This window comes from Cajanus cajan, chromosome 7 (assembly GCF_000230855.2).
Source record: "Cajanus cajan strain Asha chromosome 7, NIPB_CcT2T_4, whole genome shotgun sequence".
In the NCBI taxonomy this organism is placed as follows: domain Eukaryota; kingdom Viridiplantae; phylum Streptophyta; class Magnoliopsida; order Fabales; family Fabaceae; genus Cajanus; species Cajanus cajan.
Window position 1 is genome coordinate 50,844,945 of NC_138523.1, and position 21,801 is coordinate 50,866,745.

Below are 21,801 nucleotides of genomic sequence, written 5' to 3' on the forward strand. Positions count from 1 at the left end.
GAGAGGGGGGGAGTAAAGGGAGGGGAAGGGATAGCCCCATAGAAGGAATGAGAGAGAGAAAGAGAAAGAATAAGAGAGAGATATTTTGAAATAAAAAAATACAAAAAATTCTAATAATATATTTTCTATTTTTAGAAAGAAGATATTGTATATTTTTATATATAATAAAAAATTTCTTCTAAGTCAAGAAAGTAAGATTCTCAACCTTCAATGAGAATGATTTTGGGTATATTTGTTTTAATTTTTTTCTTATAAAAATGTTTTTTATGTGAAATATTTTTTTATGTGCTTTTCTAAACTTTTTTGTGAACAAGCAAGCAATTTTCTACTTTTTTAATAAGCAACTTTAATTAGCTTCATAAATACTTATTTTTTTTAAACACTTGCTTAGATTTAAAAAAAAAAAAAACTTAAACAAACTAATCCTTTGTGAAAATTTGGGATAAAATGGTTTTGAAAAATCATATCTCTTGCAAATCTTGTTTTTTAAATAGATACCATATCAATCATAGGAAATAAATATTCCCAATATAAAATTATAATTATAATTAAAAAAAATTCTTCTACTAAACATTCGCTTAAAGTATATATATGCATGAATCTATCCCTTATATAATTATTTTGTATTTCACCCTAATACTATAAAATGTCAAAACCTTATCTTAAGATGGAGAAGGGTAATTAATTATTTTTGAACAAAACATTATTTTAGTCTTTAAAAATTTATTTGAATGTCACGATAGTTTATGAAACTAAAACAATTTCAAATAAATTCTTAAAATAAATATTTTAGTTATTTCATCTTACAAGCGCTCAAATTTAGCAAGTTATTATCATTTAATTTGATCTCTACACATGTATTAATATTATTATTTAAATCACATTTTATTTGTTAAGTTTTAGAATAATATGATTAACGAATTATATTTTGCCTTAATTTGAAAAATTAATATCACAGTAGTATACCCTTCCATCAGTTCATGCAATAAAATGATGGTTGACACTTTATTTTTTTCATCAGGAGAATCCTAAAATATTCATTGTTTTTGTATTTTTTAATTTTACATCTCTATCTTTCAATTTATTACCTTTTCTTTTCACACACCTCCTTCATTTTCTTTTTTAGTTTTCACATACACTATCTTGTCTTTCTCTAATTCTTTACCTATTTTAATGAGTAGTTTTAGTTCTCTCAATTTTTACATTACTCTCGATTCTTGAACCAACCCACTGATCCAAATTTTTGAATATTATAAATAAAACTCATATATACATCATTTGTTTAATATGAAATTGTAAGATATTTTTTTTAATCTTAAGTCATTTGTTTTAATTACTATTTTTGTGCCATTGTTATTATTAATTTGTATATTTTAATGTAAAGGAAATTTGAGTCTAATTGATAATGCTAGTAAAATCGTAAGTAAAGATAATGAAAATAACACTAATTTATTTATTTTTATCTAAATATTCATCCTTTATAATAAAGATATCTATTATCATACTTTATTTTCTTTTAAAATATATAATTTTCTCATTATTAAAAGACAGACATCGTGAAGCTTCTGTCTACATTTCTGTTTTGGCAAGAATTGGAGAATGAGAGCTGAATATGGGGAGTATAATAAAACAATTAATTTATAATATAACACTACACAAATAAACAACTGAAGTCGTGGAGTAAGTATGTAGTTATGATGTAACAGTTGTTTTCAGTACTGTGAATACATGACAAGTCGATCTTTTAGTCTTGAATCTGGATTTCAAATTACATCAGAATGAGCATCGTGTACACAACTACTCATTGCTTTCTAGTAGCCAGCCTGTTCTTTTCTGGATTGGCTGTTAGCAACTAATTACCTTTGGCAGCTGTGCATTCTTCATAGTCCATAGGGCCATGAAGAAAAGGGCAAGCCTCTACATCTATGAACAAGAATGAACCCAGTCACGAAAGGCGAAGCCAGACAAATTTTATTCAAGAAGCCAACGAAAAAATATGCTAACAAAATCGCCAAAATAATATTCAAGTTACCTATGATCAAAGGAAAAATGATTTTATAATTATAAACAAATAATGCATAATTCTATTGTTTTTCAATTGAGTTGTTGCATTATTCGATGGATATATGGGGGTGTGATATTTATATGGTCATGGCCAACCATTTAAATAATAATATAAAAATAGTATAAAATTATTTCACAAAAGTTTTAGTATGCTAAGGCTTCTATACAGTATTAGAACTTATGTACAAGAAGAAAAACCAATTCAAAAGACTAGTTTATTATATAGGAGAATGTTCTTTCTCACCTGAGTGACACGAGCTTGCGTTCCATTCTTTTCACTTTTTCTTTCAATGACTAGAGTACTACGTCAAGATTCTTATGCTATTCAACGCATTCTTTTCACTTTTTCTTTCAATGACTAGAGTACTACGTCAAGATTCTTATGCTCTTCAACGCGAGACTCTGAACATATAAACTAAAAAGCTTTGTCCCTGCAAGTTGCTGACAATCAAATATGAATAACTCTCGGTACTTTCCTACATGTCACTGAACCAGAAATTCAGTATATGACAATCAAATATGAATACCTCTTGGTACTTTCCAACGCGTCACTGAACCAGAAATTCAGTGGATTACGCATCCGCAACAAATTCTTCCTTAATGTAAGGGATAGAAAAGAAATTTCCAGGCAATTATAAATTTAAAATGCATTAACAAAGAAGCATAATTTTGGCAGTCATTGTCATCTTAGTGTTGTACTGCACCATTACCAGTAAAATAAAGCAGTTGAAATTTCAGATAAACTAGTTGAGTATTTAACATAAACATGTGAAGCCTAGGCAATAGCATCTTCTATTTCTCTATGTCTGTTGATTAAACTTCATTAAAATGGGTTTAGTGGCAAACTTGAAATGAACAAACAATTAAAAAAAACATGTTTAGGAGAACAGACATAACTTAAGGAAACCAAAATTTCTTTACAAGATAAGGATTAAAACAAATCATTAACATTGATTTTATACACAGCTAAGAACACTAAGCACACATCATCTATCATTCTTGTTTCTTTTGTCCTAACTCCTGCGGATATTTTCAGCATCAGATTTAAAATGCCTAAAGTTGCCCCAGGTTTCGTTGTTGTGACTTCCTAATTTATTAAAGGTACTTGCTTAAATTAATAATAAAGGATAAATTTTCAGAGCTTATCATCTAAAACCCAACTAAAAAGACTGAATTTGAACTTTGAAGGTCAGTCAAGTGAATTATTTAATTTCAAGTAAATGTAATCATTATAAAAATTAGAAAAAGTCAAGAGATGTGATATGATGACCAAAGTAAATTTTGTTCCTCAGAAGAATCAATAAGATGTAAAATAGAATGATAGGAAAGTGATGGCAAAGAGATATAGTACAATATCTCACAAGTGAACTGAGCTGCCTGTATGCAAGTCATAGATGAGTCAAAAAATTCTTGACGTGAGTTGCCAACTTTGCAAAATCTTGGGGGTTGTTTGCATTGGCTGCATCAGCAGATTCTAAAGCTGTTTTTGAATTAGTCGAACCATCAGCAGATTCTGAATTTACTTGGTTCAAATTAGTTGGAGCATTAGCAGATTCTGAATTTGATGTGTTTGAATTAGTTGCAGCATCAGCAGATTTTGAATTTGCTGGTATAGATGCAACAGCACCCAAAGCATCCAAGAAGAATCTCTTATTAGGGATGATACCATCTTTATCCATATGCTTCAGCAATTTATCAAGAAGCTCCTTCTGGTTGGCTTTAGTGTAAGCCTTATAAAGAAGTTTATATGTTGATGAATCTGGATATATTTTTATATGTTTCGCTCTCTCAAACAGTGAATCTGCTTCCTGTGGTAAACCATTTATGCAGTAAACATCAAGCATAGCATTAAGAGTTGAAACTTTAATATGAACTTTTGACTCAACCAGCTCATCAAACAATTGTACAGCCCCGGAGACACAATCACAGAAGCCATACATATAGATGAGACTCTCATGGGTAACAAAGCTCGGCGAGTAACCCATGTCAGTCATCTTCTTGAAAATATTTTCTGCTTTATCCTTAAGCCGCGCCTTCCCATAGTTCAAAATCATTGAATTAAATGTAGGGAGCGAGGGTCTTTCCTTGGAGCGCAACAAACTCTTAAACACCTGCTCCATCTTACCAAACTCCTGCTTCTTCCCATAGGAATCAATCAGCAAGTTAAAGGTAATCAAATCAGGCTTACACTGATTGCTTTTCATTCGTGCAAGCACTGCTTCCATTTCCCGAATCATCCCATTTTTCCCATACGCATCCATCACCCCATTGAAAGTGTAAATATCTGGTGAAACAATGCTCTCATCAAGATCCTTAAACAAAGAATTGACCTGCTCCACATTCCTCGCCTGAGCAAAGGCTCTCAGAAGAATGTTGTATGTAACAATGTTGGGATTGCACCGCTCCATTCCTTTCATCTTCTGAAAGTAGCCAATGGCTTTGGCCAAAGCCTTTGTTTTGTCCCGTGAATGAAGGTGTGCTGTGATGAGTGCATTGTACACAGACGTATCAGGACGACAACCAGTATTACGCATCTCAGAGAAAAGCCACATAGCCATTCTGGTTTGCCCTTTCTTTCCCATAACTGATATCAGCTTTGAGTAAATCCCATTATCAGCAATATACCATCGTTGTTTTTGCATCCATCTGAAAACCTGAACGCCAAACAAAATTCACACCTAAATGAGGCAGAGTCAATCATTGACATTATCATTCTCGTTCCCTAATTTAGGACATGTTTGCATAAACTTCTCTAGAAACACTCGTAGAAGAACAAAAAAGACGGACAAAATGAAATAAATTTACCAAGCATCCACAATGCAATATGCAAGTTGCATAATCATGCATCTTATTTTACTTTATTGGGTTTCACATTGCCACATCACATTTAACCAATCCATGAGCAACCTATTACATTTTAACTCCAACGGCAAAATTTTAAGCAATCCTTACTAAATCTTTTTTTAGATATGATTTACTGAATTTTTCCCCTCTGCTTATTTTCAAGCAACCCATAAAATACCTACATTAATGATGCTCTCAATACGCTAAAATTAGCTTATGTATAAACTAAATTACAGAAGTTATGTGCATTATTTCATTTCCTTCCTATTTTTTTTCTCAGGAAGTGCTTATGAAAATATGGAAAAATTTATCCAAATAAGCCTCAATTATTTTAACTAATGCATACTACATGTTATAAGTCTGTATGGACAAATAAGCACTTCTATAAGGGAAAAAAAAAAGTCAAATTGATAATATTAATAATAATAGTAAAAATGTAAAATTCTTAAGCCAGACATCAATTTCATAAAGATAAGATATTGATAACATTTCGTAATAGAGAAGGGGAAGGGACCTCAAGACATTGCAGCCACTTGTCTTCTTTGCCTAGTTCTTCAAAGAGCAAAAAACAATGCTCGGTTCGAACCAGCTTCACGTACTTGTTCAGCGTCTTCACCAGAGGCTCTTTGTCGCTTATCTTGCGCGTGAGAAAACGAACCAGTTCTTGGGCTTCTGAATTGTGGCTGGTTTTCTTCCTTTTGGGGCTCGGGCCGCATGAAACTCGGCTCAGTGAGCCCGCGCGTGGGTGGCTACTAGGACTGTAACTTGGAAACAAAGGAGAAGAGCAAGAAGAGAGACTAGACATGGGAACAGGAACTGAAACACAGTGAAGGGCGCGCGGTGGCTCACGGTGCGCGCGGTGGCTCGCGGTGCGCGCAGTGGCTCACGGCGTGCGCGGTGGCAGCTATGGTGCAGTGAGTGCGGTGTGACCGTGTGAGAGGGTGTGAGAGTAAGAGGGTGCCGTGGCAGCTATGCGTTATGGTGCGGAGGCATTGAAATTAATTATTCTGATTTCTGAAATTGAAAACTTGAAATTTGAAATCCATTGGGCTGCATCTACACATACACACCGGCCCAATAACTATTTATTTATTTTTATTACGGATTGGTGAGACAGCTGGTGAGACAGCCCGATTCATCACGGATTCAATTCGGGTGAGCTACATTGTTAGTAAACCGAGTTTAAAATTAACTTGTACTAAAATTTTTAATTTTTTTCAACTCAATCCGACTTAAATCCATAATGGCCGGGTTAGCTTACTTTAACAGCTCTATAATTATTATTATCGTCAGGTCTTCCAATAATGGTTGGAAATAGTTTTTTAAATACATTAGGTGATTGATAACAAGTGTTTGAAGAAGACATGGTGGAGAAAATATATCACAATTGTTGGTAATACTAATTTTTTCAAAATTATTTGAATCATTATTGATGATTCTTATGAATTGAAAGCATCGACATTCATATCAATTGTGTATGTGAGAATGTTTCTTTTACTAAGGGATGCAATGAACACATTCTCAAATCCTGATTCATGTATCTTTCTGATTTTCAGGATTTTGATGCATGTTTTGAGCTTTGCCCCAGAACCAATCATGGTAAACTAATCAGTTTCGAAATGCTTGCTACATCCTAGCTGCAAAATATCTCGTACTGCCACAAGAATGAATCACCAAAAATTTAAAATAAGAACACAAAACAGAGTTGACAACTTAACATTAACACTCAAAAACCAAATCTGCAGCATATTATATTACAATAATGTAACAGTTTTCACAGAAACACATTACAATAAAAACAAAGCATAAAAATGGAAAAAGAAATAGCATTGCCACCGTCGATCAAGAACCCAGTTCTGGGAACAAAAGTCGCGAGATGAGGGCGCAGACCAGACACAAAATCCGACAAACAAGTTCCTTAACATAAAAATAGTAGTACTAGGAACAAGAAGCCATTTATTGTAGTAGTAATGATAGACTTCTCTTGATAAACCATGCTGCACGAGTCATTTGCCACTCTTCTTCTGTGCAGCCTTGGTGACCTTAGCTCCAGTTGGGTCCTTCTTCTCCACGCTTTTGATGACTCCCACGGCCACAGTCTGACGCATGTCTCTCACAGCAAAACGACCAAGTGGAGGATACTCAGAGAAGGTTTCAACCACCATGGGCTTGGAGGGAATCATCTTCACAAAACCAGCATCTCCATTCTTCAGGAACTTGGGCTCCTTCTCAAGCTCTTTACCGGAACGCCTATCAATCTTGGTCACAAGTTCGGCAAACTTGACAGCAATGTGGGAGGTGTGGCAATCAAGAACAGGTGCATAGCCATTTCCAATCTGTCCAGGGTGATTCATGATGATAACTTGGGAGGTAAAGTTAGCTGCCTCCTTGGCAGGGTCATCCTTAGAGTTTGAGGCAACGAAACCACGCTTGAGATCCTTAACAGCAACATTCTTAACATTGAACCCCACATTATCACCAGGAAGGGCCTCGGTGAGTGCTTCATGGTGCATCTCCACAGACTTAACTTCAGTTGTGAGTCCAGTTGGTGCAAAAGTAACCACCATTCCAGGTTTCATGATACCAGTTTCAACTCGTCCAACAGGCACAGTTCCTATTCCTCCAATCTTGTAGACATCCTGAAGGGGTAATCTGAGGGGCTTGTCTGATGGTCTCTTGGGCTCGTTGATCTGATCAAGGGCCTCCAGAAGGGTTGGACCCTTGTACCAGTCAAGGTTTGTGGACCTCTCAATCATGTTATCTCCCTCAAAACCAGAGATGGGAACAAAAGGGATCTTGTCAGGGTTATATCCAACCTTCTTCATGTAGGAAGAAACCTCCTTCACAATTTCATCGTATCTTGCCTTGGAGTACCTTGGTGTAGTGGCATCCATCTGTTCACGAGATACCAAATGAAAACTTGAATAAATTAAGAATAAAACTTATATGCAATACCATAAATGCTGCTATTTTCTAATTAGAATTGAAGTTTCACTTTTCGTAATAATAGATTTGATTAAATGTCAATGCATATTACCAACATAAAACTTCAATTTCGATTGAAAAACAATATCAATAATATCTATAATACTATGCATATTACTAACATAAAACTCCAAATTTGATATGAGAACCATATCAACAATATCTATAGTACTATGAATATTACCTGCATAAAAATCTAATTTTGATTGGAAAACAGAATCAACAGTATTTATGATATTGTACTAAGTTTTATCCAAAAATTAATTGAAAAAACAATTGCGAATAACCATCTAAAAGTGTCTTTCAAAATGCAGGGGCCTAAAAAAATCATATACCTTGTTACAGCAGCAAATCATTTGCCTCACACCAAGAGTGAAAGCAAGGAGAGCATGTTCACGAGTCTGTCCATCTTTGGAAATACCAGCTTCAAAACCACCCGTGGTGGAATCAATAATAAGAACAGCACAATCAGCCTGGGATGTCCCAGTAATCATGTTCTTGATGAAATCCCTGTGTCCAGGAGCATCAATGACTGTGCAGTAGTACTTAGTGGTCTCAAACTTCCACAGAGCAATATCAATGGTTATCCCTCTTTCACGCTCAGCCTTGAGCTTGTCCAGCACCCAAGCATACTTGAAAGACCTCTTGTTCATCTCAGCAGCTTCTTTTTCAAATCTCTCAATAACACGCTTGTCGATACCTCCAAGCTTGTAGATGAGGTGGCCGGTGGTAGTTGACTTGCCAGAGTCAACATGCCCAATGACAACAATGTTAATGTGAACCTTCTCCTTACCCATTAGGCCTCCAACAACTTAAACCAATAAAGTCCTGTCATATAAACACAAAAATCAATCATCTAACAACAGAACAAAATCAACAAAACATAAACCTCAACACTCGAAAATAGCAAAAATCAGATGAACCAAATAAATACCATCAACATCACCCAGAAGATAAATCAAAATCACTGTTTAAATAGGCAAGATAGATTAAAGGTACTTTTCAGTCCTAAAATTTAATAAATTTTAGTTAAAAACTTTTTTATTATAGTCTATATTATACATACTATCCTGTTTCTTTTCAGTTCATGTTGTTTATTGTTAATAGAAGGTAACATTTATTAAACTATAGAAGTAAAATAAAATATTTTTAATTATAAGAGCTAAAAGTTAAATTTCAAGGAAAAAAATAGTAAACCTAGATTAAACAAAGCAGATGAAGTAAAGACAGTATAACCTTCAAGATAATACGAGGGTCTACGATTGAGAAAAAAAAAAGTAATAATAACATGACGATATTCAGATGCCTATACGTGGGAAAAAAATATATATATGACACCCCTGATTCAAACTTAAACCATGCTCACACGATCTGTATTCATTAATTTAATTTAACAGGAACATAAATCCAAACCAAAATCAAATCAAATAAATAAATAAAAAAAGAGGAATTAAGTATGGATCATAGGGAGAAATAACCTTGAAGAAAGAAAGTGAGGTAAAACCCTTGGTAGCAGCGAGAAGAGAGCAGAGAAAAATGGTTAACAGAGAGGGTTTATATAATAATACAAGTGGTGTGGAAAAATCATATATTAATAATATATGTAGGCTTTCTTAACAAGTCATGAAGACCATAAACAATATCTAGTAGCCTTGCGTACCAAGTCATGACGATAAAACAACTTTACATAATTTAAAACATTCCAGACTTCTTTTTTTTTTTTTTTTTTTGTTTAATAAGCTTATTTATAAACACTTTGAGAAAAGTAAATAACAAGTCAACGTCAAAGAAAAAAAGAGTATATGCTGATCTGCATAACGCGCCGGGCCTCATCTCCACAGATGTCAATTGTGCCTTCGTTGGTGAAAAATAGGGGAAAGAAATTCTTCTAAACTTTAATTCTTTCATTAAAATTTTAGTAGTGAAGGCGAATGGACCAGTCTTCCTCATTTGATGTTAGCTTTCTTTATAGGTGAAAAGATTATTTAAAACCAAAACTTCAATAATATTATTTACTGTGAAAATTTTTTGACTACTTCTTCATGAGTCCTTTTTTTTTTCCCTTCTTTTCACATAAAAGGGTATTTATGTAAATATATAAACAAAAAGAATGGAGATATATTTAGTAACTAATGTATCAGATTGTAGATGTATAAATGAGATTAAATATATTCTAATTGAGAAATTTGATTAATAATATTTTTTAAATGAATGAAATATTATTTGAGTTTCATTATTTACGGACATAATTCACGTAATATTTTAAAATTGATAATTAAATATCAATGTATATTGGTGAAATGTGAGTTTCGTTGAGCAATTTCATGTATAATTATTCTTAACTTTTGAAGAATTTATTTTGGATATGAAAAGTTTTAACATTGATATAAATTTTGAACCGTTAGTTTCATTCCAAAATAAATTTCCTAATCATGAAAATTTATGAGAGAATATTCAAGTATAACATGGAAGAAGAAAAAAACTCGGGTCAATGGGGGGTTCAAAAGTAATATGACCCATGTTAAGCACGGGTTCAAAAATTGAAAAGATTTTTGAAAATTTGATAATTGTTTTTTAAATGTTAACAATGAATTTTTAACTTGTAATTACATTACATTAAAGATACTTGATGATTTATTTTCTTTATAAGAGATTTTTTCTATATTTTTTGTAATTACTCATTTTTATTCTTACACTTAATAATACAAGACAGACATATCACTACCTAAGGTTATTATATAAGTAATTATTGGATATACAAATAATGATACACACATACGTGAACAAAAAGTTGCATCATCAACTATACATATACATACATACATACATATATATATATATATATATATATATATATAAATTTAAAAATTATAATTATAATGTATAAACATAGGTTGTCAATTTATTGGGATGCAAGCAAAGTCTAACATCATTTAAACAAGAGAATAGACATAAGTTTATATACACATGATTGGCTCCATTGGGAGATGAGCCTTTTAGGTGGTATCCAAAAGTAAAACCGTGAGGGCTAGACCCAAAGCGAACATTATCTTACCAATATAGAGGCATGTGCATGTGTGTGGTAAACTCTAGTACTCAACAATGGCAAGTAGATCCAAGTTTGAGGAGAGGATTGTTGAGATGCAAGTAAAGTCTTACATTAAACCGTGATGCATGTGTGTCATAATCATCGTAGTCCAAAAATATAAAAATGTACAAGGGTAAGGTAGTAATAAAAAAAATCCAAATGACAAGAATAAACTACTTATTCACAACCTTTCAATTTTATTACATGTTCAACTTTCAACACTATTAGGCAATTCATCACGATTCAACATAACAAGTGAATAACATAGAATAAAATGTCAACAATCATACAAATAAGTTATTCTTCAACTTGAACAATAATACATTAGGACATATGAATCACACAACTCAATCACATATGCACAACAAATCAACTATATGTGTCATCACGTATTTCTACTAACAGATCTCTTATAACACATGTGAGTAGTCCAAGTGGTTTGACTTTATCGAGCCAACAACAATGTAATATTTTCAATTTAACTATATTAACAACCAATTTGAATATTAATCCATAATAACATGATTTCTTGAATTTCACACTTAAATTAGAAAGTCTAATATTTTTATCAAGGTAGAATAACTTGGGTGTGAATCTACCATAACATTAACTATTTTTTGTCTGTCTTATATATATATATATATATATATATATATATATATATATATATATATATATACTTATTGTATCAACTATAGCCATGAGGTTTAAAGCAAGTGCTCTACTATGTTCACTTTCTTATACTTTCTTTCAAAGAATTTCTTTTAACTTTCAGTGATTTCAATCGATCAAGCAATGAGGCTGGGATGTCATTTTCTTATTCACTATTTACTTATATTTTTTTTATTATTGGAACATAGATGTTAAAAAATTATTATTATTATTCTAATTATTATTTTCATTATTTTTTTACCCAAATTAATTTTATTATTGGATTAGTGAAATGGGGAAGGATTCATTTTTTTTTCTTTCAATTATTCTAGAAAATGGTCGCTGCTAATCGATTTTGTCCGTATGTGTTTTGTTAGGGGAGAGGAATAACAGAGTGAATTAAAAAGCATTATATAATCGATTATAGTTTACAACATAAACAATAATGTTTAGTTTTTCATCTCGTTTCTTCGCACTTCCACTTATTATTACAGAGAAGAAAACAGAAACAAAAGTTCGTCGCATTTAATGTAACACATAGTTTAATTGAAGAGTGACCGAAGAGAGTTTTTACATGAACAAAACTTACAGTTGCGTTATGACTATTGAACTTGACACAATCTAATATAGATTAACATTTACATCTCTAAATTCAAGATTGCATGCGGAGAAAAGTTGATGAATAACATTCGAAGAGACTAAAATAATACTTAATAGTTATTTTGAAAATTTTAAATATAAATACAAATAAATATTTTATAAAATATTAAAAAAGGAAAAACAAACAAAATAATTAATAATTAATAACACCACTCGAATAGTGTATCCTTAAATTTGGTAATAAATGTGTTTATTTAAATTAAATTAGCCTAATATTGATAAATAACTTTTTCTCCAATCAAATTCAACTGCATCAAGACTAGATTTGAAATTTCATTGTAGGACTACATTATATTAGTGCCATAATTTGTATCTAGAATGAATTTTAACTTTCAAGTATGTACCACTCAAGCACTAAGGTCATTTACGAAGGCTGATTAGACAAGGACAATTAAACCCTTATAACAATTATCACACAACTTACCTGAATCAACAAATATCTGAAAACCACCTTCTATCATCTCGGATCTACATTGTAATAGATATATTCATTTGATTATAAACTTGTTACAAACAGACATATCTGTTTGATGATAATGATCTTACAAGATATTTTTGCTTATGGCTAAACTCCATTCACTTATAAAAATTAAAAAAGGACACCATTCATCCTCTCCTCGCGCGAGTCATCATAGCGGTAGCATATGAATTAGCACAAAGCAATTTTGTGGGTATTTTTTCTAATTTTGAAGCATAGCACCATATGAAATACCGTTTACAGGCTTCTGATTTAGGAGTGAATATTCTATCATATTCCATCATAAACATATGTAACAAATGGGCCATCATTCATGTCATTTTTTATAATGCCAAAAGTAAAGAATTTACATGCTCTTTGTAGAAATAATCAAGAACTTAAAAGTTTTAGACTCAAAATATTGATATGAATTTAGCATTTAAAATTTTAGACCCGAAAAGACATAAAATACTTGCGGGTTTAAACCTGTTTGTGGTATGAAAATTATTTGCGGGAAGTGATTTTTTTCCAATGATTTTCATTTAATTTATAATTATTATTTATCCAGATTAAAAAAACCCTACAAAATCTGGTACAATTAAGTGAGAGAAAAAACAATTTCATCAGTCGACAAAAAATATTAGCTTAAAATTAAAACATTAACTTTTTAAAACTCTTTCTATGGTTATAATAATAACTTTATGTAATAATCAGTCGACAAAAAAAAAAATTCATCACACATTTCAAATAAGACCCAAGTAAAAGATAACAATAAATCTTATAATGAATAAAAACCAAATATAAAAGTCCAAAAATATTATATCTAACGCTTATTATTGTTATAAATTATGGTTACGAACCACTTCCAGAGTAACACCCGCAAAAATTTAGTAATTTTCTCGTACTACATTAAAACTTGTCAAAAGAATCATACACAAAACAATAAATTTTCAGGATTTTAAGCCCGTCTTAAGCTTTTCGACCAAGGACCATACACATGAACTACCCAATAAATATTCAAAGCCGCATCCGAAATATCCGGAATTAATAGACACATGAACTACTCAGTAAATATTTAAAATAAGAGATAAGAGCACAATATAGATTTAACATTCAAAAACAATACCTGCAGCATAGGAACAATCATAAAACTCACTGCAGCTTACAAAAATGTAACAGTTCTCACAGAAAACACATTATAAAATAGATAAAGCATAAAAACAAAAATAAATGGCGTTGCCACCGTCGATCAAGAACCCAGTTCTGGGAACAAAAGTTCCGAGATGACGGAGCAAACCTGACACAAAAACCGATAAACAAGTTCCCTACACGAAAAAATGTATTACTACGAACAAGAAACCATTTATTGTAGACATATAAGTTTTTCCTTGATAAACCATCCTGCACGATTCACTTCTTCTTCTGTGCAGCCTTGGTGACCTTAGCTCCAGTTGGGTCCTTCTTCTCCACGTTCTTGATGACTCCCACAGCCACAGTCTGACGCATGTCTCTCACAGCAAAACGACCAAGTGGAGGATACTCAGAGAAGGTTTCAACCACCATAGGCTTGGTGGGAATCATCTTCACATAACCAGCATCTCCATTCTTCAGGAACTTGGGCTCCTTCTCAAGCTCTTTACCAGAACGCCTGTCAATCTTGGTCACAAGTTCGGCAAACTTGACAGCAATGTGGGAGGTGTGGCAATCAAGAACAGGGGCATAGCCATTTCCAATCTGACCAGGGTGATTCATGATGATAACTTGGGAGGTAAAGTTAGCTGCCTCCTTGGCAGGGTCATCTTTTGAGTTTGAGGCAACAAAACCACGCTTGAGATCCTTGACAGCAACATTCTTAACATTGAACCCCACATTGTCACCGGGAAGGGCCTCAGTGAGTGCTTCATGGTGCATCTCCACAGACTTAACTTCAGTTGTCAGCCCGGTTGGTCCAAAAGTAACCACCATTCCAGGTTTCAAAGTACCAGTTTCAACTCGTCCAACAGGCACAGTTCCAATTCCTCCAATCTTGTAGACATCCTGAAGGGGTAAGCGGAGGGGCTTGTCTGATGGCCTCTTGGGCTCGTTGATCTGATCAAGGGCCTCCAGAAGGGTTGGTCCCTTGTACCAGTCAAGGTTTGTAGACCTCTCAATCATGTTATCTCCCTCAAAACCAGAGATGGGAACAAAAGGAATCTTGTCAGGGTTGTATCCGACCTTCTTCAAGTAGGAGGAAACTTCCTTAACAATTTCATCATACCTTGCCTTAGAATACTTAGGTGTGGTAGCATCCATCTGTTAAAGAGAGACAAAAATGAGTACTTTGATATATTAACTGAAAATAATCAAATATGTAAATGTAAATTTTAAGTGAAGCGAGGTAATGGCTTAACATTTTATTTACCTTGTTACAGCAGCAAATCATCTGCTTCACACCAAGAGTGAAAGCAAGAAGAGCGTGCTCACGAGTCTGTCCATCCTTGGAAATACCGGCCTCAAAACCACCAGTGGTGGAATCAATAATAAGAACAGCACAATCAGCTTGGGATGTACCAGTAATCATGTTCTTAATGAAATCCCTGTGTCCAGGGGCATCAATGACCGTGCAGTAGTACTTGGTGGTCTCAAATTTCCACAGGGCAATATCAATGGTGATTCCTCTTTCACGCTCAGCCTTGAGCTTGTCAAGCACCCACGCGTACTTGAAGGACCTCTTGTTCATCTCAGCAGCTTCCTTCTCAAATCTCTCAATAACACGCTTGTCAATACCTCCAAGCTTGTAGATGAGGTGACCGGTGGTGGTTGACTTCCCAGAGTCGACATGGCCAATGACCACAATGTTAATGTGAACCTTTTCCTTACCCATTATGCCTCAAACTTGAAAGCTAGAAAGATCTGCCATTCAAACACAAAAATCAAACATATAAGAACAAAACGTCACCGCCCCCAAAAAAAAACTTGAGTCTTCAACACTCAAATATAAGAAAAACCATTGACCATACACCAACAACATCACCCAGCTTATACAACGTAGATCAAACAAAGCAGACGCCACATGTTAAAGCAGATAGAGCAAAAACAGTATAAACTTAAAAAAAATACGAGGTATATGATTCGAGAAAAAACAAGTATCACAATATTCAGATGCATGTATGTTTGTCAATAAAACAACGTAAGACCCGTGTACTCGGTGAAAAACAGATCCATACACAGATCTACAGCCACCAATTACAAACAGAGACTTCCGATTCAAATTTCCACGAATTTCACATCATCTGAATTTTCAAATTCTATTTAACAGGCAATTTTATCGAACCAAGATCAAATTAAACGAACAAAAACAAACAGAAAACTAATAATCCACCATAGCAAAAGAGATAAACTACACCGTATTACCAAGTCTAAGAATCAATAATAAACAATAAGAACAAGAATCAACAATAACCAATAAAAATTGGACAAAAGGAAGAACCTTTGAGAAAGAAGCTGCGCTAAAACCCTAGCCGCGAGAAGAGAAGCAGTGTAGCTGAGAAAAGTGCTTGACTATGTGGGGTTAGAGGGTTTATATACTGCAACTCGTTTATTTGTGTTGACGAAACTACCCTTCCTATACTGCCATATATTTCCGATTTTATCCTTACTCAATGCTTACGTGGCTCCAATTGAAACCCCATTCTCACGCGTATTGCTTGTTGCGTTATCTCCTCTGGCGGCACAACATACAAAGATAGGAATTAGGGTTCAGCTATAATCTAAAGGCGATGCTACCTGTGTAATTTAAATTTGGAAAAAGTACTTTATCATATCTTAAGTTTTAATTTTATTTAAACTAGTTTTTAATTCATAAATAAATATATAAACTTTAATTTAGTTATAATTATTTTTTAAATTTTACTATTTTTTTAAATGGACACATTTAAACTTTATCTTATTTATAAATAAATTGATATTTTTTAAAATTTTATTTAATACACAAGTTAAATATTTATTATATATAATTAAGATTTAAAATAAATTATGTATATAAATAAATATCGTGTTTACATATATAAGTTATAATAAAAATTTGAGTGTATAAATATTTTAAGTATATAAATTATATTTTTTATTTATGATAAATAATTTATATTATAAAAAAATATTTATTAATAATTTATTTAAAAATATTAAAATTTAATTCATAAATAATTATGATAAATAAAAAAAATAGATATAAAATTAAAAAAATCATTAAAATTCTTCTCGTAAAAAAAGTTTAAAAACTCTCTCACACAAAATAGTTGTTTGTATTTTATATATAAGATTGATATATATATATATATAAATTTAATTATAATTAAATTTTAAATTTTTATGTTTTTGTAAACAGGCACATTTAACTTTAATTATATTTTAATTAGTTTTAAAAATTATTTTTTAATCAAATTATAATTAAATTTTATGTTAAATATCAATTGTTTGTTGTTTTTCTTTGAATTTGATATAAAATGACGAATTAATAAAGAGATAAATTTTAAAAAATAATTAATGTGAAATTAAAACTAAAGTGTTTAAGATTAAATATGTATTTAATTTAAACTTTTATCAATTTTTTAGCCCAAAAATAATTTTTATTTGATTTTAGTCTTTGAAATTTTTTTTATAAACAAAAATTTTGATGATACAATCTAAAAGTTAACTTATAATCGACAAAAAAAAATAGAAAAAAACAAAGACTAAAAATAAAAATTGACAAAAGTTCATATTCAATTCAAGTATTTATCTGTAAAATTAATTAAGTTTAAGATCAAATGAAAAATGAAATTCATAATGTTTATTTAAAAAAATTAACAATTAATTAAAATAAAAATAAAATTTATGATATCTTTTTTAAAGATGTAAAGTTTAGAAATTAAATAATTTTTAAAAAAAAATAAGATGACAAAATTTGTAAATTGAAAATTAAATGGGAATTAAAGGTGCTATTTATCTTAAAAGATAATAGCATCACATGTTTCTATAACGATATATTTATAAATATCTCTATACATGTATTTTATACATTTATAAATCTATACATATTATAAAGGAACATTATTTATACTTTATAATTTTTTTCTTATAGACTATAACAATGAATAAAGGAAATATCATTTTTTGATTTCTACATTTCTTAAGACACATTTACCTTTTAACTAATTAATTTGTATTATTTTTAAATATTTTTATTTTTATCCCTATTTGTCACTTGCACACATACTCATTTTTTTTTATTTATAAATTATGTTATTGATACGAAATATTCACAACTAATCTCTATTAAAAAATTATGCTTACTACTTTTAGTGAGATCTTTCTTTCCAATCACATTTTTTTGATATACAAGACTCGAATCTAATATCTTACTTAAAAGAATCGAATCCAATACAACTTGAATCAACAACTTATTCATGTGCACTCTCTCCTTTAATAAGTATAATTTTTTTTCTACTGTTGTTATATGTGTAAAAAAAAAACTTATTATTTTCTAACTTTGAATGTTTGTAGGTCTAGAAATTAAAGGTAGATTCCACATTGTATTGTTTCACATATTATCAATGATGAGTTAAGGTACCAGTGTATTTCATAAAAATAAAATTATATATATATATATATATATATATATATAAAATAATGAAGATATGAAATTTTGGTGAATACATTTTTTTAACTTTATATTACTCGATCTTATAACTTTCTCAAATCACTAAAATATATTTTCTTTTAACTGAAAGCCACATATTATTATTTAATTTTTATTATTTTTTTAATATATAACAGAGATATAAAACATTTTTTTCTTGATTTATTTTAGTGATAAACTATATATAACTTTATAAACAAATTTAAGATATAAAAAATTAATGTTAATATTGTGAAAGTAAAATATTTAATTAAATTACGTTACATTATCTTTATGTATATTAATTTGATATAGTAAAATAAAAATTTTAAATTATATTTAGGATTAAATAACTTTTTTTTAAGTACACTGATGTTAATGTTTTAAATATTTCATTTAAAAATAATTACTCAAATTCAATATATTGGAGATATGGAGTTTTTTTTTTTTTTTTTGTACTTGTATATTCCATTATTAATGTTCTAGTAATCATTCTAATTACCGAGAGATTAATATCAACAAGTCATTCTAACTACACTTGACTATAGGTCCCTTTCCCATCTGAACTCTGTTATCATAATCATGATGTTGAACAAATCTAACCCAGAATGGGTGTGCCTTCCACACCTTAGGCATTTCTTCAATTGGAATACCCTTGGTTTCAGGCAAAAAGAAGTAAAAGAAGAATGACATGAACAACACAAAAAAGGCAAAGAAGATGAATAAGGCAAACTTTATGTGGCAAAGCATTTGCAAGAATACTTGCGCAACCAATAAAGTGGAGAGCATGTTGACCGCAACGGTGATACTTTGAGCAGTCGAACAAATCTCTAATGGAAAGATCTCACTAGGCACCAACCAACCAAGGGGACCCCAAGACCATGCAAATGCAAATGAAGAGAACCACAACAATAGCATACCACTTTGGCAAATCACCAGGGTTTCCATCCATTCCAAACTTGGCTCCAATAGCAATTGCAACTATAGCTTGGCATATGAGCATCTAAACTCCACCTTCAAGGAAAAGGGCTCTCCTACCCCATTTATCAACTCCATAAATCGAGACACATGTTGCAACAACATTCACAACACCGGTGATGACAACTGACATTAGAGCAGCATCATCCTTAAACCCAATGGAACTAAACAGCATGGGCGCATAAAACATGATCACGTTAATTCCAGTGAGTTGCTGGAAGAATATTGGAATCAACACAGCCATTGTAAGGTGGGGTCTGTATTTTCTCTGCAACAAGTTTTTCCAAGGGTGCTCCACTATGCTTGAAGCTTCACTATAGCTGCCACAAGGTCATTGAACTCTTCATCAACATCATCCATGCCACGAACTCCCTGGAGCTGAGCCTTGGCCTTTTCACGATCACCCCTTTCGATCATGGAATTGGGGGTGTTGGGAAGGACTAGTGATCCAACTATGATTATGAGGGCAGAGACCATAGCACCACCCAAACTGAACCTCCATCCCTAACCACCTTTGATTTTGGCGAAGAAGTAGTTCAACACACTGGCCACAAGTATGCCAACAATGATTGATAAATGGAAGCCAATGTTGAGTACTCCTCTGTACTTGTATGGAGCCATTTCAGAGAGGTAGAGTGGTACAAACTAATTGGCAAATTCGATACCAAAGCCAAGCAAGATCCAATCCATGATCAACATCCACACGTGTTGGGCGAAGCCATTGATGAAAACACCCATGCCGACTTTCTGTCTTAATTATCATATCTCTATCTATAAAATTTTATCTTTTATATTTCTTTTATATCTTGTTTTCATTAATTATATCTTTAGTACTATTTGCTAAACAAGATACAAAATGATTGAATAATTATCTTATATATATTTTTATCTTAAGAAGAAACTTAGGTTAGGGAGTAACAAAATAAAATAGGATAAACTCTAATCTATTTTCTCTATATATATCATGTGATATATTACAATACATACATAATAGAAAAATACATAATCAATATACATATATACTATTAAATATTAATTTATAAAGAATATAACAATATATATAATATTTCTAAGCTTCTAGTAAGAGAAATTACCATGATTCAAGTTTTTCAAGAATTCCAGAGTGAAACTAGGGGGAGAATTCCCTTTTCCTTCTCCATTCTTTCTTCTTCATTTCACTAAGAACCTTTATTTTCTATCATTTTTTGAACTGATTCTAGTTAGAGAAAGTGAAGATCCGAGCTTCTAAGGTTGAAGCTTAAGTGGTCAAAGTACAAAGTCATCTTCTTTTTCTCTTTGTGGATTTTTTCTGAGAGGTAAGGGAAGCTTGTGCTCAAAATTTTGCTGGATTGCGTGAAGATGATAACAAATTGAATACGTTGATCATCAGTTGCGTGGGATTGAATTTTAAATTGATGAATGTTGAAAGTTGAGATTGGGAAGACATGGTGCATGAAGTGTAGTTCATGATTATTGTACATCGTTGTTTGCATGTGTTTTCATGAGTTGTTTTTAAGTTGTATAGGTTGTATATTCATGGAGTATGTGCTTGCATGTTGGAAATTTTGTTGATTTTTAGATAGATTGGACAAAATCGGGTTCTATAAAAGTGCAAAACCAAATATCACATTAAGTACGCCTTTATGGCGTCAGACGTAGTTCCAAAGAGAGGTATTTGTCTCACTCACGTTTGATGTAGAATCGATGACATCAAGCATGAGGAGGGAGACTCATTTCAAGTTGGAATTATGTCGAGCGTGATTTAAATGGTGTCGAGTGTGAGAAGCTGATCTTTGTCTGGATTCACATCAAACGCTAGTGGAGTAATGCTTGGCGAGAGTCAAGAAAAGAGTTATCTGCATTAATGAGGTTGGTTGTGGGTGTCACTACGCCAAGCGCGAGACAAGGAGGCATTCTCTACATTAATCATGTCAAACACAAATGGTCCAACGTTAGACGTGGACGAGACAAGGAGTTCCTTGCCTTAGTGGCACCAGGCACCCAATGAGTGGTGTTGATTGCAAGTTATATGATGAAAAGTTGTTATATAATGTTGCTTTACAATTGATTGATGGTAAATGAGTTTTATGATGCAAAGTTGATTGTTTAAGTTGTTTAACAACTTATTTATGATGACGTAATTGTATGAATGATGATGTTAGAGGATTTATGTGTTGGTATATAGTAAGTTGAAAATGTTGTGAAGTTGTGAGCTATTTTATGTTGTTTAAGTTAATTTATGTTGTTGTTCTATCAAGTTGTTCATGTTGTAAAGTTGTATGATGTTCAAGTTGTTTCAAGCCGATATGTTGTGAAGCTCAAAGTTGAGTGTTGTATGAGTTGCATGTTGTTATAATTGATAAAGTTGTTACGTTGTTAAGTTATAGGCATGTAGGTTAGATACATGTCTTAGTTATGATACACAAATACTAGAGG

General features: G+C 31.9%; 3 protein-coding genes and 1 pseudogene across 13 annotated transcripts; all 4 read right to left on the minus strand.

The window, feature by feature from the left end:
- Positions 1-1,613: 1,613 nt before the first annotated feature.
- Positions 1,614-5,911, minus strand: LOC109805700 (pentatricopeptide repeat-containing protein At4g39620, chloroplastic). 11 transcript variants are annotated; one of them, XM_083060000.1, is made up of 5 exons: positions 5,423-5,911; positions 3,426-4,718; positions 2,592-2,656; positions 2,309-2,495; positions 1,614-1,923 (listed from the first exon to the last, which is right to left on the minus strand). In XM_083060000.1, exons 1-2 carry the CDS (start codon positions 5,711-5,713, stop codon positions 3,453-3,455), a joined length of 1,557 nt encoding a protein of 518 aa, XP_082916126.1. In that variant the 5' UTR covers positions 5,714-5,911; the 3' UTR covers positions 1,614-1,923; positions 2,309-2,495; positions 2,592-2,656; positions 3,426-3,452. The 11 variants fall into 11 exon arrangements, with proteins under 11 accessions (XP_082916126.1, XP_020223491.2, XP_082916125.1 ...); XM_020367902.3 differs by having other exon boundaries at positions 2,309-2,505; XM_083059999.1 differs by having other exon boundaries at positions 2,592-2,660.
- Positions 5,912-6,627: 716 nt separating this feature from the next.
- LOC109807297 (elongation factor 1-alpha) lies at positions 6,628-9,528 on the minus strand. Its single transcript, XM_020369818.3, has 3 exons — positions 9,372-9,528; positions 8,229-8,721; positions 6,628-7,802 (listed from the first exon to the last, which is right to left on the minus strand). Exons 2-3 carry the CDS (start codon positions 8,688-8,690, stop codon positions 6,915-6,917), a joined length of 1,350 nt encoding a protein of 449 aa, XP_020225407.1. The 5' UTR covers positions 8,691-8,721; positions 9,372-9,528; the 3' UTR covers positions 6,628-6,914.
- A 4,309-nt stretch (positions 9,529-13,837) lies between these two features.
- Positions 13,838-16,373, minus strand: LOC109807303 (elongation factor 1-alpha). Its single transcript, XM_020369826.3, has 3 exons — positions 16,219-16,373; positions 15,151-15,641; positions 13,838-15,041 (listed from the first exon to the last, which is right to left on the minus strand). Exons 2-3 carry the CDS (start codon positions 15,610-15,612, stop codon positions 14,160-14,162), a joined length of 1,344 nt encoding a protein of 447 aa, XP_020225415.1. The 5' UTR covers positions 15,613-15,641; positions 16,219-16,373; the 3' UTR covers positions 13,838-14,159.
- Positions 16,374-18,410: 2,037 nt separating this feature from the next.
- On the minus strand, positions 18,411-20,251 carry LOC145949270 (sugar carrier protein C pseudogene; annotated as a pseudogene).
- Positions 20,252-21,801: the final 1,550 nt, after the last annotated feature.

Excerpts from the sequence above, each read along its gene's own strand:
- LOC109805700 (XM_020367912.3), bottom strand. The coding sequence starts at position 5,713 with ATGTCTAGTCTCTCTTCTTGCTCTTCTCCTTTGTTTCCAAGTTACAGT. Across the intron at positions 4,719-5,422 it reads AGTGGCTGCAATGTCTTGAG|GTTTTCAGATGGATGCAAAA; the intron begins GTCCCTTCCCCT and ends TTTGGCGTTCAG.
- LOC109807297 (XM_020369818.3), bottom strand. The coding sequence starts at position 8,690 with ATGGGTAAGGAGAAGGTTCACATTAACATTGTTGTCATTGGGCATGTT. Across the intron at positions 7,803-8,228 it reads TGATTTGCTGCTGTAACAAG|ATGGATGCCACTACACCAAG; the intron begins GTATATGATTTT and ends TCTCGTGAACAG.
- LOC109807303 (XM_020369826.3), bottom strand. The coding sequence starts at position 15,612 with ATGGGTAAGGAAAAGGTTCACATTAACATTGTGGTCATTGGCCATGTC. Across the intron at positions 15,042-15,150 it reads TGATTTGCTGCTGTAACAAG|ATGGATGCTACCACACCTAA; the intron begins GTAAATAAAATG and ends TCTCTTTAACAG.